General features: G+C 69.4%; 2 protein-coding genes across 5 annotated transcripts; one reads left to right on the forward strand and one right to left on the reverse strand.

The window, feature by feature from the left end:
* Nucleotides 1-4,215: 4,215 nt before the first annotated feature.
* CRABP2 (cellular retinoic acid binding protein 2) lies at nt 4,216-7,770 on the forward strand. Its single transcript, XM_075724507.1, has 4 exons — nt 4,216-4,285; nt 6,511-6,689; nt 7,502-7,618; nt 7,720-7,770. The coding sequence occupies exons 1-4, from the start codon at nt 4,216-4,218 to the stop codon at nt 7,768-7,770; spliced, it is 417 nt and encodes a 138-aa protein (XP_075580622.1).
* A 5,363-nt stretch (nt 7,771-13,133) lies between these two features.
* On the reverse strand, nt 13,134-15,639 carry LOC104027188 (dnaJ homolog subfamily A member 1-like). 4 transcript variants are annotated; one of them, XM_075724297.1, is made up of 7 exons: nt 15,494-15,636; nt 15,223-15,421; nt 14,281-14,385; nt 13,960-14,187; nt 13,650-13,880; nt 13,447-13,547; nt 13,134-13,361 (listed from the first exon to the last, which is right to left on the reverse strand). In XM_075724297.1, exons 1-7 carry the CDS (start codon nt 15,623-15,625, stop codon nt 13,134-13,136), a joined length of 1,224 nt encoding a protein of 407 aa, XP_075580412.1. In that variant the 5' UTR covers nt 15,626-15,636. The 4 variants fall into 4 exon arrangements, with proteins under 4 accessions (XP_075580412.1, XP_075580411.1, XP_075580410.1 ...); XM_075724296.1 differs by lacking the exon at nt 13,650-13,880 and having other exon boundaries at nt 15,494-15,639; XM_075724295.1 differs by having other exon boundaries at nt 15,223-15,639.
* Between the last annotated feature and the right edge of the window lie 782 nt (nt 15,640-16,421).

Below are 16,421 nucleotides of genomic sequence, written 5' to 3' on the forward strand. Positions count from 1 at the left end.
CGTTTGAAATCGGAGCGGTTGCCCCCCACCTTGGCAAGGTTGGCCTCCAAAATGGACTGGGAGCGGAGGACCATGGGGCTGGGGTGTCCCCGGGGCCGGGACGGGCGCTGGGGAGCAGGGACAGGCAGGGGCTGCAGGCAGCGCCTCGGGCTGAGCCCCCAGAGGACTTGGAGGGGTTCACGGGGGGAGAGGGGCCCGTGCCTGGCACGGAGCGGCCAAGCACCAGGTTTGCGGGCTCCAAGCGAGCCCCTCGGGTGGCTGCTGTCAGCCGTCACCCGTCGCCTGCCAACATCTGCCTCCTGGTGACCCTTTCTCTGCCTCCTCTTCACGCCAGGTACGAGTTGGCCCCTGCCCAGGGCTGGTGGGGAACCCCCCCTCACCCCCTGCTCTGGTTAAACCACGGGCAGACGGCTGATCCCCGCCGCCAGCGTCACCGAGGGGCTGGGGCGGCCAAAACGGCCGAGCCCTGCCCAGGCTGCTGGCTGGCCCTGCGCACGCAACTCCTCCTCGTCACCTCCTTCGTCACCGGCAGCTCCAGGTGCCGGGGCCAGGAGCAGTGCCAGTGCCAAGCCAGCGGCCGCCTTGCGGGATCCCTCCCGCCCGCGCAGAGCTGGATGCGGCCCTGCAGGGCGGGGGGAGGCGGCGGTCCTGAGCCCCCACCGCGCGTCACATTTTCCAGACTTTCGGCGTGTTTACGTGGCTGCGGTTGGCTCCCAGCTGCGCTCGGCTCCCGGCAGCGGAGACTGAGGGGGAGTTTTGGGGGGCACAACCCCCCCTCCACCCCCAGCCCCCGCAGCGGGGGGGGGGGGGGGGGGCGTTCCCCTTTTCTTTGGGTTTAAATGCAAAAATCTGGGTCCCCCTGCAGCGTGCTGGGAAGGGGATGCTGGAACATCCCGCGGGCCAGCATCTCGCGGGCTGGGTTTTGGGGGGGCAGCTTTGCAGCGCTCTCCCCCTCGCAGGGCCTGCGTGTGCGCACGCGTGTGCCTGGTCCTGCCTTGCTCGCCCGTCCCTACATCCCGGGAGGGGGTGGGAAAGCTATTACAGCCCCAAAATCCAAAGGAAGGTGAGAGCGCGGAGGAGAAGCCGGGAGCCTTTGTGTCTGGGCTGGGTTTGGAAGCGATTAGAGGGGGCGGTTTATGAGCTGGGTTATAAATGGCCGGTCGTTAAAGTTTTTTACGTCTCTGGAAATGAGAAGCAGGCGGCCCAGCCCCAGCTTGTTGGCAGATGCTGGATGCGGCCGGCGGCTCGGGGTCAGGGGGGCTTCGCTTGCATCCCGCCCTGGGATCCCTTCGGCCACGAGCCGGGGGCCGGGGCTGGGGCAGGGTCCTGCCGTGCTGGCAGCCGTCAGCGCGGCGGTGGCCGTGGGGCACGTGGGCTCCCTCCCACCCCGCAGCCGGGGTCTCTGGAGGCCGCTGGGCCGGGGCAGGCCGCGGTCGTGCCGTCCAGCTGCGTCTCATTTCCGCAGCGGCCGTGGCCGTGGCCCTGGGCGGTGGGGGGGCTGCGCCCCACCAGCTGGGATGGATTTGCAGGGATGCGGGGCGGAGGTGACAGGCGACCTGCTCTCGCTCAGCCCCATGCCGCGGCTGCCCCTGGCCGGGGGGGCTTCACCGCCCCCCGCATTGGAGCCCCCCGCCCGCTCTCCCAATGCAGTGAGAGGTTGGGGGGGGGCAGAAACGAGCCCCCGACGGCCTCGGCTTCTTTGCAACCTGCGGGGTGTGGGTGCACATCACCCCCTCCCCGCATCTGGCGTGGGCTGGAGGGAGCCCCGGGGGGGGACAGCGTCCCCGAGCAGCCACATCCCCGCACAAGGGGCTCCAGAGCACTGACACCGTTTGGGGGGGACCCACGGGGGTGCCGAGCTGGGGAGGGAGCCATGCCCGGGTTGGGGGGCCCTCGGCGCTCCCTGCGCTCAGGATTTCTGTGGTTTGCATGCATTTTTGCAGCTCGTCCTGCCAGGAAGCCGGGAGCAGGGCGGCGGCGGCCGGTGCCAGCTGTTTCCAGAGGCCGAGCCAGCCGCTGCCGCCCGGGCGCTGGGAAGCTGCTCCTCCGCCTCTCCCGAATAATCCGTGGCTTTCCTGGGGGTCACCGGCTCTGCTGGGGGGGTTATTTGGTGCCGCTGTTTGCCTGCCCACCCCAGGGCTTTCCTGGGGTGGGAAGGAGGGAGAGGAGGGTGGGGTGCAAAGGCTTTATCCGCCCTTCCCGGCAGAATCCCTTCCAGATGTGGGGCTGCCAGGGCTGGCGTTCAGAACCCCGCTGGGTCGTGGTGCCCAGCACAGCCCTGGCCCGCTGGGACGAGGGGTCCCCGTGGGGATGGGGGTGCCCCGGGGGGTGCAGCCTGGTCCCACCCCAGTCCCCTCCACCCACTTCTCCGGCACATGGGGCATTTTCTTTTCCCGTTTTCCCCAAACTTGGAGCAAACACGCGGCATCTCCCCCTTCCCATGCCTCTGTGACAGGGGGACGCGGTTCCTGCACCCCTGGGATGAAGGGGTTGGGATGACCCTTCCCCGCACCCCCTCCCCAAGCCCCTCGGGCTCTGCTGGGGTTTGCAGAGAGCACCGTCCCCATCCCCATCCCCGTCCCCTCTGGCATCACGTCGAGCATCTGCGTCGCTGTAGGTAAGGTTATGTCAGCCCTTTGTTATAAATCCTGTTCTTCGGGGGATTAGGGACTCGCTGCAAGCCAGAACTTGGCTCACCAGCATCGAAGCCCGGAGATTTTGGGGACGAGGGGGATGTGGTCGGGAGAGGGGGTGGTGACGGTGGCTCTGGTGCGGCATTTTCACCCCAAACCAGAGCAGAAATCTCTCTGCTTCCATTTCAGAGCTGCCGGTGAACCAGAAACGCCATTTCTTGCTCGCCCGCCGGGTCGCGGCTGGGGCTGCGACACTCGGGACCGGCGCCGCGGCACAGCCTGCCCCACGCGGCACCTTCCTCTGGCTGTTTGCAGAGGAGGGAAACCCCAGAAAATAATTCATCACACTTTACCCGGGCCCAATTTATCAGGGGTTTAATCTAGCGTTAGCAGTTAATCTTCTTGCTTTCCCCCAGGCCCGCAGCCAAAGCAAACCTCACGCAGCGCGGTGAGGGCTGCCGGCTGGTCCCAGAGCCCGGGGGTGACGCAGCCCCCCGCTCCCTGGCCATGCACACGTACACGTGCGCACACGCATGTGTGCAGCCGCACACGCATGTCTGTGTGTGAACGTTTGGCCGGACAAATCGCACACGTGTATACTTGTGTCCACACACATGTGTGTGCATGCACTAACACCCCTACGCTGTGTGCACACGCGTGTACAAACACCTGCACGCGTGTGCGCAAAACGTGCCTGCCACAGGCACACACGTGTGCCCCCGGCGTGGCTCCAGGCGTGTGCACACCTGCGGGCGCCCAGCCAGCACCCGGCTGTGCCACGGGCGTGCGAGTGGGTGCGGGGCCGGGCAGCTGCGTCCCCAGGGCTGCTGGGGGGTGCAGGCAGATTAGGGGGGGTGCAGGCAGCTTGTGGGGTGCAGGCAGATTTAGGGGGATGCAGGGAGCTCAGGGGGGTGCAGGCAGATTTAGGGGGGTGCAGGCAGCTTGGGGGTGCAGGCAGATTTAGGGGGGTGCAGGCAGCTTGGGGGGTGCAGGGAGCTCAGGGGGATACGGGCAGCTCGGGGGGGTGCAGGCAGATTTAGGGGGATGCAGGCAGCTCAGGGGGGTGCAGGGAGCTCAGGGGGATACGGGCAGCTCGGGGGGGTGCAGGCAGATTTAAGTGGGTGCAGGGAGCTCAGGGGGATACGGGCAGCTCGGGGGGTGCAGGCAGATTTAGGGGGGTGCAGGCAGATTTAAGTGGGTGCAGGGAGCTCAGGGGGATACGGGCAGCTTGGGGGTATGCAGGCAGCTGGGGGTGCCCCCACCCCGCACCCCCCGGGGCAGATCCGGGGAAGGGAGGGAGGGGGCGGCCCCGCCGGCGCCCTCCCGGTGCGAAGCCCCGCAGGTGAGCGCGGAGCCCCCGGCAGCGGGGCCGGGGCCGGGGGCGGAGGGGGTGGGACCAGCCCGGCAATAAAACGGCGGCGCGGGCGGGACGGGACGGGACGGGAGAGCGGCGGGGCCGGGCTGGGGCCGGTGCGGCGCGGCGGGTCGGTCGGTTCCCCCTCGGTTCCCCCTCGGTTCCCCCCTCCCCGGCCGGTGCCCCCCACGCCTCGGTGTCCGTCGTCCCCCGCCCCCGGTAGCCGCGATGCCCAACTTCTCCGGGAACTGGAAGATGAAGAGCTCGGAAAACTTCGAGGAGCTGCTGAAGGCGCTGGGTGAGTGCGAGCCCCGGGCACCCCCTGCCCCGGGGTCCCCCCCCTCGCCGGGGCGGGCTGGGGGGCAGCCGGGGGGGTCCTGCCCCCCATCTCCCCTCCAAAACCCTCCTCCAGCCTTGGGGGGTCGCAGAGCCTGGAGCCGCCGTGTGCTGGAGGGGACCCCCGCCCTGCTCCCCCTTTGCACAAAGCCCCCGGCGTTGCTTCCCCACGGGGGAAACTGAGGCACGGGGGTCCTGGGCAGTCCGTGTCCTGCTCCCAAGGGGTCCAACGTGGCCCCTGCAGGCCCCCCTCCTGCCTGCCTCAGTTTCCCCACCGTGGTGGCCTCCCCAAGTGTGGGCACCTCCAAACTCTCCCCCCAGGACCCCGCCGCAGTCGCGGTCCCCTTCGCACCAAGGGCTTCCTCCCCCCGCCCCCTGCCCTTGCTACCCTAAAGGCACCCAGTGCGGCCCCCACCGGGGCCCGGACCCCTGGGTCCGGCCGCTGTCCCCAAAAACGCAGCCCAGGTGGGACCTCGCTGCGTGGGTGCCCCATCGCCGCAGGGCTCATTTCGGGTCCCCGGTGCTGTGCCCTGGCCGCAGTGGGGAGCGGGGCTGGGGGGTCCCATGGGGCCGGGGCACATCGCGGGGGGGAAGCTGGGGACAGAGGCTGCGGGGGTCCCCGGGGCTTTGGGCAGGGCCGGAGCCAGCCCCCCTGCTGCTCCCCTCTGCCTGACCCTCTCCTCGCCTGCCAGGGAGCTGCCGGAGCAGAATATTTTCCAGGTTAGGGGATACGTAACAAATATTTCAGTATAATTATCACTTTCTTGGATTTCACTCCCCTCTCCCCCCCTCGCCCCCTCTCCCCCCTCCAGCCCCACCAGTGAGACTGGCTTGGAGAAACCTCAGCAGGAAAATAAATCTGCCAGCCCGCAGTGAGCCGCTCTTCTTTCCCACGGCGCGAGCGGGGGGCTCCTGCCCTGCGCCCCCCCGGCCTTCCAGCAGCTTTGGGGGAAGCCGATACCTCCGGATCCCCTGGGCGGGGGGGCCGGGGGGATCAGTTCAAGACCCCAAGTCTGCCTACATCTTGGTCGTGTCCCCCCCCAGCTTTTGCTCCCTTTGGGGGCTGTTTCTCCTCGTCCCAACTCCGGGAGCGTCGCGTGGGGGATGCGCGGGGCTGTGCCTGCCTGCAGCCGCGTTTCACGCACCCACCCCAGCGTGAGTCAGGCCTGGGAGGGAGGGAAGGGACTGGGGACGGCTGCGGGGACCCCAGCCCCGCTGCCCCAGCCAGCGGCGGCGGCCTGGAGGGTCCGGCTGTGCGGACGTGGCGTGGCCGTGGAGACCCCACGGGGACGTGGCCGTCCCTGCTGCAGGAGGATTGGGCTCCCGGAGCTTCCCCCGTCCCCCAAGCACCCACATCCCACCCGTGTCCCCGCTGTGGGGCTGGGACTGTCCGCGTCCCTCCCCGTGCCGAGGGGAGCCCCTTTCTGCAGGGACCCTCTCCGGGGGTGCAGGGGTGGTGGCTGGGGCACGATCCGCTGGCCGGGCGCCCGCCCACAGCTTTCGGCTGCCGGAGGGTGACACGGGAACAATGTCCCCAAAGAGCAGCTCCCTGGGGAGCCGGGCTGTCCCCGGGCTTCGGGGATGTGATGGATGAGATGGATGAGCTGCCTCCGGGCGCGGGGACAAAGCCCCAGCTGCCCTGCGGTCAGCGGGGGGCTGCGGGGGGACCCCTCGGGGGGTCACGCGGGTCACCAGGCACAGAGCTGCTCCCCGGCCGGGCTTGGCGCGGGTGCCGTGTCCCTGCCGTCACCCCGCGCGGGGTGAGCCCTCGCCCCCGCACACCCTCCCCGTCACCCTTCCCGCGGGCGCATCCGGAGCCGGCCCCGGCATCGCCCCCCCTCGCCGCCAGGTAATGAGAGCCAGATGTAGGCCAGATGTGGCACGGGGGGGGGGGGGGCTCGTACATCCCCCGTGGGTTGCCTTGAGCTGCCTGCGGTGCTTGGGGTCCCCCGGGGTGTGTCACTGCCGAATGGGGGGGGCCGCGTTCCGCTGCCGCGTTCCCCCCCTGCCCTGTCCCCAGGCTTTGAAAGGGGCTCCTGGGGTCGAGGGGGCTGCGCCCAGCCCTGAGAGGCCCTTCACCCCCGCTGCAGGTCACCCCGCGGGGAAGGGGCCACTCGGGATCCCCCTGCACCGGGGGATGCTGCGGGCGTGTGGGGGGAAGCTGGACACCGCCATCCCCTTCCCCAGGTGTCAACATGATGCTGAGGAAGATCGCGGTGGCGGCGGCCTCGAAGCCGGCGGTGGAGATCAAGCAGGACGGGGAGACCTTCTACATCAAGACCTCGACCACCGTGCGCACCACCGAGATCAGCTTCAGGATCGGGGAGGAGTTCGAGGAGCAGACGGTGGATGGGCGGCCCTGCAAGGTGGGGGCGAGCCCTGCCTGCGCCGGGGGCTTAATCCTGACGCTGTGCGTGAGGGCAGGGGCGCTCATGCATGCGCGTGTGTGCACGCAGGTGTACACGCGTCGCATGTGCGTGCGCACACAGGTGCATGTGCGTGCACGCGCACATCTGTGCAGGCACACACGCGTGCACACGTGCCCACAGGTGTTTGTGCACGCACACGCATTTTGCATGAGGGCAGGAGCACTCCCTTGTGTGTGCAGGCACAGACGTGCGTGCACAGTTACCCGTGCGTGTACACGCGTGTTTGTGCACGCACACACATTTTACAATGGGGCAGGAGCACTCCCTTGTGTGTGCAGGCACAGACGTGCGTGCACAGTTACCCGTGCGTGTGCACGCGTGTTTGTGCACGCACACACATTTTACAATGGGGCAGGAGCACTCCCTTGTGTGTGCAGGCACACAGACGTGTGTGCACAGTTACCCGTGCGTGCGCACGCGTGTTTGTGCACGCACGCGCATTTTGCACACCCAAGTTTGCACACGCACAGGCGTGTTTGTGCACGCACAGCCGCGCGCTCTCCCCTGCGAGCAGGGGGCTGAGCCCTCTCCCTGTGCCTCCCGGGCGCCGCTGCGCCCCGTCCCCTCCCCGCATGCCCCCAGGTGACAGATGGGCCCGGGCAACTGTCGGCCGGAACAAATGGCCCCATCCATCTCTCGGCGGGTGAGCGGGCGGCGACGGACGGTCCTGCCCGGCGGGGGCTGCGCGGGGGCTTCTCGGGGTGTCCGTGTGTGCCCCCCGCCAGCGTCACCCTCTGCCCCGTCTGCAGAGCTTGGCCAAGTGGGAGAGCGAGAACAAGATGGTGTGTGAGCAGCGGCTGCTGAAGGGCGAAGGGCCCAAGACGGGCTGGTCCAGGGAGATGACCAACGATGGGGAGCTCATCCTGGTGAGGAGCGGGGTGGGGGGCATCCCTGCCCCGCTGCGTGCGGGGAGAGTCCCGTGGGGTGGGGGCCATGGCCGTGACCGTGACGCTGCTCCTCCTTGCAGACGATGACAGCCGACGACGTCGTCTGCACCAGGGTCTACATCCGGGAGTGACGCCCCTGCTCCGCTGACCCCTGCCGCCGTGCCAGCGACCCCAGCCCTGTCCCCCCCCAAAGCCAGCGCTGGTACCCGGCCCCGTGCGTCCCCCCCCCGGCCCCATTGCCCACCCTGTGTCCCCCCCGGTCCTCTCCGCTCACCCCACAGCCACGGGGAGGGGGTTGCATCTTCCCACGGGGGTAAATCAGAGGAACCCTTTTTGGGGGGGGGGGGGGGGGGGGGGGAACGCGGCTTTTTCACACCCCCCCCCCCCCACCCCTGCAGTGCGGGGTCTTCCTGGGGGCAGGAAAATCTCATTTTCTGGCCCCATTCTGCTGCCACCCTCGCTGCAGACAAAGCGCCCGGTTTTTGGAGAGGCGCCGGGGCCGCGGCGGGGGGTAATGCAGCCGCCTCCCTCGGCCTTTGGGTTGGTTTTAACTGTTCTTGGTTCAGTTTGATTTTCTTTTTTAATGCAGCCCCTGGCCCTCGCCCTGCCCCGGGGCTGCTCTCGCTCTCCCCCTCCCCAGTATTTATTTGTGAATATTGTATCGCAAGGAAACACCAAACAACCCCAACCCGGTGGCACCGCGGCCGCGCAGCTCCAGGTCTGAACCCCCCCGGGATCGCCCCTGCCGCCTCCCTCCTCTTTTCAATAAATGTCCTACAACCCGCCCCCCCCGGCATCCCTGTCCCCCCCCGGCATCCCTGTCCCCTCCCGGCCCGCTGGCACACGCACGGATCCTGCACCGCAGCCGTTGCGCAAGGGGCCGGGGGCGAAGGCGGTGGCACGTCCCAGCGTGGGAAGCGAGGGGCAGCCGTGGGGCAGGGAGGGCAGCGTGGGGCTGGCTCACGCTTTGGGCTTGGTGGAGGGGGGCGAGCCCCTCTCCCGGCTTGGCTGGAGGAGCCGGCCCCATGGGTGCTGCGGGCCAGGAGGCGGCTCCCTGGTCTGTTCCAGGTGATGCTCGTTGGGGCACTGCTGGCTAATCGCCCTGTGGGCGGTGGCATTAATTACCCCCGGGGGAGGACGGGTGGGCTCTGCCCGGGGCTCAGCCTGCGGCGGTGCAGGGGAGCCCTGCCCGGGGACCGGGGTGCAGCCGCTGCCCGTGCCCATCCCGGCCTTGGCTCTTCCCCTTCCCGTGGGAGCCGCAGCAAAGCTGCTCCCCAGGGTGGGCTGGGACCCTCGGCCAGGGCAGCCCCAGAGCCACCGTGGGGCGGGTGGGGGGCCTTGACCCGCTCCCCCCGCTGAGCCGTGGGGTGCCTGCGGCTGCATTTGCGGTGATGGGGGGGGCGTGGACAGCACCCCTGGGTGCCCAGGACCTGGCACCCCTCCTCCCCCGGCCAGGGAGGGGACAGCGGTGAGTGGCCCCCGGAGGGGTGACGCAGCGGGAGGGGGGCAGGGCTGGGGGTTGGCTTCACCCCCACGCCCCGACTTTGGCGCCGCACCCCCGGGGACCGTGTTCAGCAGCAGGAAGGGTGTAATTGCACCTTCCCTAGGGAGGAGGAGGAGGGGGAGGAAGGGCTCCGGTATCTCCAGGTGGACGCTTGGCAGATGCCCGTTGCCCCCGTCGCTATTCCCAAAACGCTGCCAGGGCCACGTCCCGGCTCTCCCAACATCCCCGCGCTGTAACGGGGCCCAGGTGGCATCGCCGGCAGGACCTGTGCCAGTGGACGGGTGGGCGCTGGAGCCAGCCCCCTCCCCGCTTTGCCAAAGCCACCATTTTTCTCCTGGAGACCTCGCAAAAGCCACAACCGGGTGGGAGCAGCTGGTAACGGAGCCCGGCTGCCCCCCGGCTCCCACCCTCCTGCTGCTCCCTTCCGAGCAATATCCTCTTTCTCCCCGGCTGCCCTGGGGACGGCTCCGATTTGTCTCTCTCCAAGCCCCGGGTTTGGGGGGAGCACAGGGGGGACCCTGCTACCCCGAGAGCAGGGGCCGCACATCTGGATGTGGGGGGGGGTCTCTGCGGCCGCCAGCTGCCCGCACGGGGCATCCAGCCGCGCTGGGGCCCACTGGGGACCTGGGGGTCCCATCCTGCTCCATGGGTGCTGCCCCATGGTGATGGGGGGTCCGGGAAGGGGGGGTGGGACGTGGGTGCAGGCGCTGATGTGCCCCCTCCTCGGGGCACGGCCGCCCCACGCTGAGATTTGGCCGCTGGTGGTGGATGGCGGCTGCTCCTTGAACGGCAAATTCCTGCTCTGGCCGCTGCGGGGGGAGCGGGGCTGGGGGGCCCTGGGATGGAGGGCCTGAGAGTGACCCCAAAACTGTGCAGGCTGCTCTGGGCTGTGCCACCCCCACACCACCCCACGGGACCGCGTGGGTGGTTTTGGGTGCCCCCACCCCTCTAATCCGGCACTAATCCTCGCTGGTGACCTCGGCGGCCCCCGGCCGGCCCCGCTGCCCCCCGGGCTGGGGAGGGGGCCCGGGCTGGCCCCTCGCCTTTCATCTGCTGGAGACAAAGCGGGGCCCCGGCCCCCCCGCCCCGCTTTGTGCTGGTAATGAATGCCTGACCCCGGGGCGGGGGGGCCGGCCCCTCGCCCTGGCATTTCTCATGCATTTTCTTGAAGCGAAGGCTGGGCCGGGCGAAGGTGAGCAGGGTGGGGGATGTGGCCCCTTCGGGGTCCCCGGCGTTGCATCTCATCCCCCCCCGCCCCTGTGCTGGTGCCATGGGGAGGGAGCGGGGGGCTTCGACCCGCCCAAAGCAGGGGGGGCCCGCTGGCTCTTGTCCCTGCCATGGTGAATACCTGCTCGGGGCGGGGGGCAGGACAGGACTTGTTGGGCAGGTTTGGGGGGGACATCCCCCTCCGCTGGGCTGGGATGCTGCGGCAGGGGGGGCTCCTGGCTTGGTGGGAGAGGGGGCTCATCCGGGCTGGAGGAGTAACACCCCCCCCCCCCCCCAGCCCCGCGGTGCTGCAAGCAGGGGCCGAGCTGCTCCCACCCACCCCCCGGGGCTGGGGTCACCCCCTCCACCCCCCCGCGGGTCGGTGCCCACCCTGGATGGGAGCGGGGTCCGGGCCGGCTGCCGGCAAAGCTCCCCCACCTCACACCCGCTCGTCACAGGCGCGGGCTGACGAGCGGGGCCGAGGAGGCGCCAGGCTTGGGGGGTCTTCACCCCTCAGCCCCCCCCGCTCGCCGGGAAGGGGGTTTCTGGGTCGGGCACCAGCGCTGCGGTTGCGTGGCCCCTGCGACGCCGGCACCGCGCCGCGGGCCCCGGGAGGGCCCGGTGCCATGGCATTGCCAGGGCCTGCGCGGGTGCGGCGGCGGCCACCTGCCCGGGCGGGCTCCGGCACATGGCGGCGTGTGCCCGGGGCCGGCGGCCTGCGCAGACACCGGCCGGGGGTCCCACCGGCGGGGTCCCCTTCGCCGGGGACGCGGTACCTCGCACCCGGCGGGACAGGAGGGGACCCTCACGCAGGGGTCTGGTGCGGGGTGACGCAGCCGGCCCCGCGGGTCAGGGCGCCCGGGGACGCCAATGCCGCAACCGGGTGAGCGGGGCGGCTCCCCGAAAGCGCCCCAGCTCTGGGGGGGGGGGCGGCCCTTTGGCGGGCTGGGGGGCAACCATCGCCTCGGTGCGGGTTCGCTCTGCTGGCGGGGCCCCCCGGGCTGGGGGCCGTGGGGCTGGGGAGGGAGCCCTCGGGGCCGCTCCCCCCGGCTGGCAGCCGGCCAGCATTGTTCTCAGCCGCCGCCTCCTCCTCCTCCTCCTCCTCCTCCTCCCCTCCTCTCCCCCTCCAGCCGCATCTGGCGCCGGGCACTTCCCTGGGCCTGGCTGCACCCCCAGGCTGGGGCTCCCCATGGGTGAGGGGCTGCGGGGTTTCACCCCTCCCATGCTGGGGGGGGCAGTGGGTGGGTGTCCCCTCAACAAGCAGCTACATGTGGAGGGGCACATGGGGTGTTTTAAGGGGTACAGCTTGACCCCCCCCCAGTTTTTTTGGGGGGACACCCCCCCCACCCCTGCTTGGTAGCCTGGCTCTGCCCCATAGCCCAGCCTGGAGCCCCCCCACTCCCTCGTCTGCCCTCCCAAGGGGTGAGTGCCGGGCTGAAAGGGGGGGGCTGAGGTTGGTTTTGGGGGGGGGGTCCTGCCTCCATCGTGAGGGGCTCCAGGGATGCTGAGATGATGCAAAGGGTCCAGGGAGTGTAATAAAGGGGAGGGGGGGGGGCAGGGCATGTCTGGGGGTGATGAAACAGGGCGAGAGGCTCCAGGGCTGCTAAAACAGGGTGAGGGGGCCAGGGATGGCAAGATGGGGTGGGGGGGACCTGGGGGGGACCTGGGGGGGCCGGGACCCGGCCTGGGCAGCTGCTGACCTCTGCCGGGCTGTGGCCAGGGGGGGCTGCGTCCCCCGCCCCGGGGCTCCGGCTCACCTGGAGCAAGAGGTGATGAGGGAAGAACCCAGGCCGGGAGGGCAGGACCCGGCCGAGCCCTACCGGTCACCTCCCTGTTGTGCAAAGCCGGGGAAACTGAGGCACGCCCGGGCAGATCAAAGCGGGAGCAAAAGTCACCACCCGTGCCCCGCCGGCCTCTCCCCAGGGAGCACAGCTCCGCTGCGGGAACACGCAGCCACTCGGGACTCCGGATTTGCTTTTAATGCCATGTACAAAGTCCTCCCCACCCCACCCCCCCAAAAAAAGAAAAATTTTTCAAATTCTTCCAAAAATAAATTAAAGGGACGGGTCTCCCCCCTAACCCCCTTCTGTTCTGTGCAAAGAGAAAAAGAGAACCCCCCTCCGCTCCCCAGGCCTGACCCAGGCTCCAGCAAGGAAAGAAACGGGCAAAGCAAGGGACGTCGGGGGGCCCGGGCAGTGGCACCCCGCAGCACGGGGCCGGACAGTGCCGTGGGGCAGTGGCAGGGACCCCAGTGGGGAATGGCGACGGAGCCGGGCAGTTCCCATCCTCCCCAAATCAGCTCCTGCAGAAGCTTTGCCCACCGGACCACAGATGGGGAAACTGAGGCAGGGGCTGAGCCCCCATCATCGGCCCCGGGGCTGCGCTGCCCCGGGGCGGGATGCGCCTGCCGGGCTGCCAACGGCCAGATCCGGCCACCAAGCCCCCAGCCAACACAGCAGCAGCAGCTCCTCTGCCGCCAGCGAGACGGAGCCGGAGGCAGGACCAGGCTCCCTCCAGGGAGGTCAAGGAGGGGCCTTGTTCCCAGCCTCTTCCCTTAGCGGGAGGGTGTGGGGGGCCCCCAAACCGGGGCAGCCCCGTGCCTGGCTCCCCGGGGGCGTGGGGCGAGGGTGGTTAAGTGCTGTCGGAAAGGCGACCTATGTACATCCCTGAACGCGATGGCTCTCCGAGCCCCCGTCCCCGCCGAGCAACCCCAGCCCTGCCCCGCGACCCCGTGGGACGAGCCCGGCTGCTGCCCGCGGTGGGCTCTGGGCCGCCCCCCTGCAGCTACGAGGTCTGGCACTGGACGTGTTGGCGCATGCCGTCCTCAAAGTCGTCTTCGTGGTAGGCTTCGCCGGTGTAGGGCCGTCGGCCCGGCCCGCCGTGGGACGTGTAGTCGCTGAGCTCCACCTCCTCCGTGTCCTCGGTGGCCATCACCTCCTCCTGGGGCGGGAAGAAGGCCTGGAGCTGGCGCAGGCGGTCGTTGGGGAGCCAGCCGGGCTCGGGGAACTTCACCTGTGACCGGAGAGGGGAGATGGAGGTGTGGGACGGACACGCGGGGACCGGGGACACCAGCCCCTGCCTGGCTCCGTCTCCTCACCTGGAACTGCAGGATGAGTTTTCCCTTCTGGAAGGGGCTCCTGTAGACGGGCATCCCCTCGTTGGGGACACACTTCAGGTCGCCGGGTCGGATAACGTCACCTGAGACAGAGTTTAGTGTCAGCTCACTGCGCCTGGCAGCTCCTGGCACCCCCTGGTTCCTTGCGGGGGGATCACAGAGCAGCCCACCCTGTCCCACCCCACCTGGCTGGGAGGAGATGAGCAGGGTCCTGTTGTCCAGGGTGCGGATGACCTGTCGGCAGCCGCACAGGGCGTCTGCCAGGCTGATCTCCCTCTTAACGATGAGGTCGTCGCCGCTGCGTCGGAAAACGGGGTGTTCCTTCTGATCCAGAACGATGATGATGTCCCCAGGCTCCAGGCCGGGAACCTGGTCCCCTTCCTCGTGGAAGGTGATCTTCTGCCCATCCTTCATGCCTGCGGGGTGCATCGGGAGAGCTCAGGGTGTGGGGGCCATTTTGGGGGTGACTCCACTCCCCACGTGACCCCGTCTCACCTTTATCCAGGTGAACGCTGAGGATCTTCTTCTCCCGCACGACCTTGCGGCCGTTGCAGGTGAGGCAGCAGTCCCGAGGCCGGATCCACTCGCCCTGGCCCTGGCACTGGGAGCACACTGTCTGGATCTGCTGGATCATGCTGGGCCCCAGCTGGTGGATGCGAACCTCCATGCCCGAGCCGTGGCACTTGGGGCACCTCCTCTGGGCGCCCTCCCGCACCCCGCAGCCTGCGGCGAGGGGAGGCAGAGGGGTCAGCAGCTGGGCTGCGGCACTGGGGAGGACCCCCGGGCACCTCGCAGCCCGGCCCCTCTGGCACTCACCTCCACACTTCCTGCAGATGACGTTCTTCTGCAGGGACAGCTTGCGCGTGGTGCCGTTGTAGAGGTCCTCCAGCGATACCGAGAGCTGGTGCACCACCGTCTTCCCTGGACAGACAGAGGGGAGAGCCCGGATCAGCGCCCGGCCGTGTGCCATCCCCCGAGCCGTGACCAGGTGGGTGCCAGCCGCCACAGCTCGGCATCCCCAGCTCTCCACGGGGAGCAGTGGCTGACAGCTTCCATCCGGACCCAGTCCCGCTTAATCCTCGGGGATGGCGGCAGGTACAGAAACAGCTTTAAGCCGGGCTTGGCATGAGGGCTCAGAGGAACCTCTAGCAGGGATCTCCTCGCACCTCCAAGATCCTGCCAGCTGCCCTGGGGCAGCCCCGGGTCCCCAGCACGGGTCGGGCATGGCTCCTACCCCAGGGCCCTCCACCGCCCGGCCGATCTGCAGCTGATTATTGCCTCAACCCGCTGGAGAGGCTCTGCCTGAGTCGCCGAGACGCTCCCCTCGGCCTCCTAATTGCCCTGCTATTAAATCGTGCCACTTCAGCAAGAAACGCCATGGCGAGTCACCCACTCTCCGTGACCCAGGCCAGAAGCATCCATACAGTCACCGGAGCAGCCCTGCACGCCCTGCGTCTTGCTGCAGCCTCCCCCAGGGCTCGCGGGGAGCCGAGGGCAGCGCTAGGCTGACTCAGCCCCAGCCCTGGGGACGGCGGGGGAAAGCTGGGACAGGGACAGGGAAGGGCCCTTTGAAGAGGGGCAGATGGAGAAAGTAATGAGGATGACGAGGAACGGCGTCGGGCTGCGCACCGCGGGGAGGGAGGTGGCCCGCAGGCCGCCAACCAGATCCTGGAACCCCCCAAGCCCGCACCGCGCTGCGCCTGGGTGTCAGTCTCCTCCCAGCACCCGGGGTCCCGGAGGGTCCTTCGTCCCCGGTACCTCGCCTGTCCGCCCGGCCGCGCATCCGCACTCCCCCGCCAAAGAAGAGGTCAAAGATGTCCATGGGGGAGCCGAATCCACCGCTTCCTCCTCGGTTCCCCAGGCCACCCTCCTTCATGGCCCGCTCCCCGCCACGGTCGTAGAGTGCCCGTTTGTGGGCATCTGACAGCACCTCGTAGGCTTGGGAGATCTGCTTGAACTGGGGAGAGGGGAAAAGCGGGTGAGACGGGGGGGAAGCGAGCTGGGTGGGGGCCGGGGGGGCTGCACCTACCCGCTCGCCTTCGCTGGGGTTCTTGTCGGGGTGGTAGCGCAGTGCCAGGCGCCGGTATGCCCGCTTGATCTCATCCAGACTGGCTCCTGGCCGCACACCCAGCAGGTCGTAGTATCCCGTCTCCTTCACCATCTTCCTTGCTGCTGACGTGCTGTGAGAGGAGACAGCCGTCAGCCCCGGCCCAGGACCCCTCCCCATCCCGTGACACCCTTCCCTGGCCCAGGACCCCCCACCCATGGGACTCACCAAGGGCTTTTATCCCTGTTCTCCTCCCTGCGCCCGGCTCGCAGAGCCCTGCCTCAGTTTCCCCACAGCATCCTGTGGGGTGCGGGGTGGTGGAGGCTCCCCCGTCCCGCTGCCCAGCCGCTCTCCCCCCGCACCGGGCAACGTGCCGGGAACCGATAAGCCCCACGCGGGGCGTGGACGTGTTTATCTTGCGACACGGGGGGAGGATGCGGGAAGCACCTGTCCTCCTGCTCCCTGCCTGCTCCGGGCACCGCGGCAGGAGGTAAATAAGCAGCTCCTCCCGAGAAACCCCACCGGATCGACCCCCCCGCCCCGGGCTGTCAGCCCCCCGGGGCCAGGGCCAAATCCGTCCCGGGCCGCTCCCCAGGTCCAAACCGGAGACTTCGGGGCTTGCGTCGTGTCCCGTCCCCCCGCCATGAGCACCTCCGAGCCCCCCCGGGGGATGCTGCCGGAGTGTCCGCGGGCGATGTGACATCCCGGTCCCCAGGGTGGGCCGCGACAGGGCGGGCCGGGCGCGGGGGCCAGCCAGCACCCCCCACGGGACACCCCAAAGCCGGCCCCCGTGAGACAGAGCCCCGCCGCGGCAGGGGGACGCCCCGCAGCACCGGGCACCCCCAAAGGAAGGCTCCCACGGGGGGCGCCGGGTCCCTCCCCGGCCGGGCCGGGGCAGGCGGGCCCGCGT

This window comes from Pelecanus crispus, chromosome 22 (assembly GCF_030463565.1).
Source record: "Pelecanus crispus isolate bPelCri1 chromosome 22, bPelCri1.pri, whole genome shotgun sequence".
Lineage (NCBI taxonomy): Eukaryota > Metazoa > Chordata > Aves > Pelecaniformes > Pelecanidae > Pelecanus > Pelecanus crispus.

What these genes read in the sequence shown, in the direction of transcription:
- LOC104027188 (XM_075724295.1), bottom strand. Translation starts at nt 15,625, where the DNA reads ATGGTGAAGGAGACGGGATACTACGACCTGCTGGGTGTGCGGCCAGGA. An exon ending in CATCTGCAGGAAGTGTGGAG is followed by an intron (nt 14,188 to 14,280) that starts GTGAGTGCCAGA and finishes CCCTCGCCGCAG; the next exon opens with GCTGCGGGGTGCGGGAGGGC. An exon ending in GCTCATCTCCTCCCAGCCAG is followed by an intron (nt 13,548 to 13,649) that starts GTGGGGTGGGAC and finishes ACTCTGTCTCAG; the next exon opens with GTGACGTTATCCGACCCGGC.
- CRABP2 (XM_075724507.1), top strand. Translation starts at nt 4,216, where the DNA reads ATGCCCAACTTCTCCGGGAACTGGAAGATGAAGAGCTCGGAAAACTTC. An exon ending in GGAGCTGCTGAAGGCGCTGG is followed by an intron (nt 4,286 to 6,510) that starts GTGAGTGCGAGC and finishes CCCCTTCCCCAG; the next exon opens with GTGTCAACATGATGCTGAGG. An exon ending in TGGATGGGCGGCCCTGCAAG is followed by an intron (nt 6,690 to 7,501) that starts GTGGGGGCGAGC and finishes CCCCGTCTGCAG; the next exon opens with AGCTTGGCCAAGTGGGAGAG.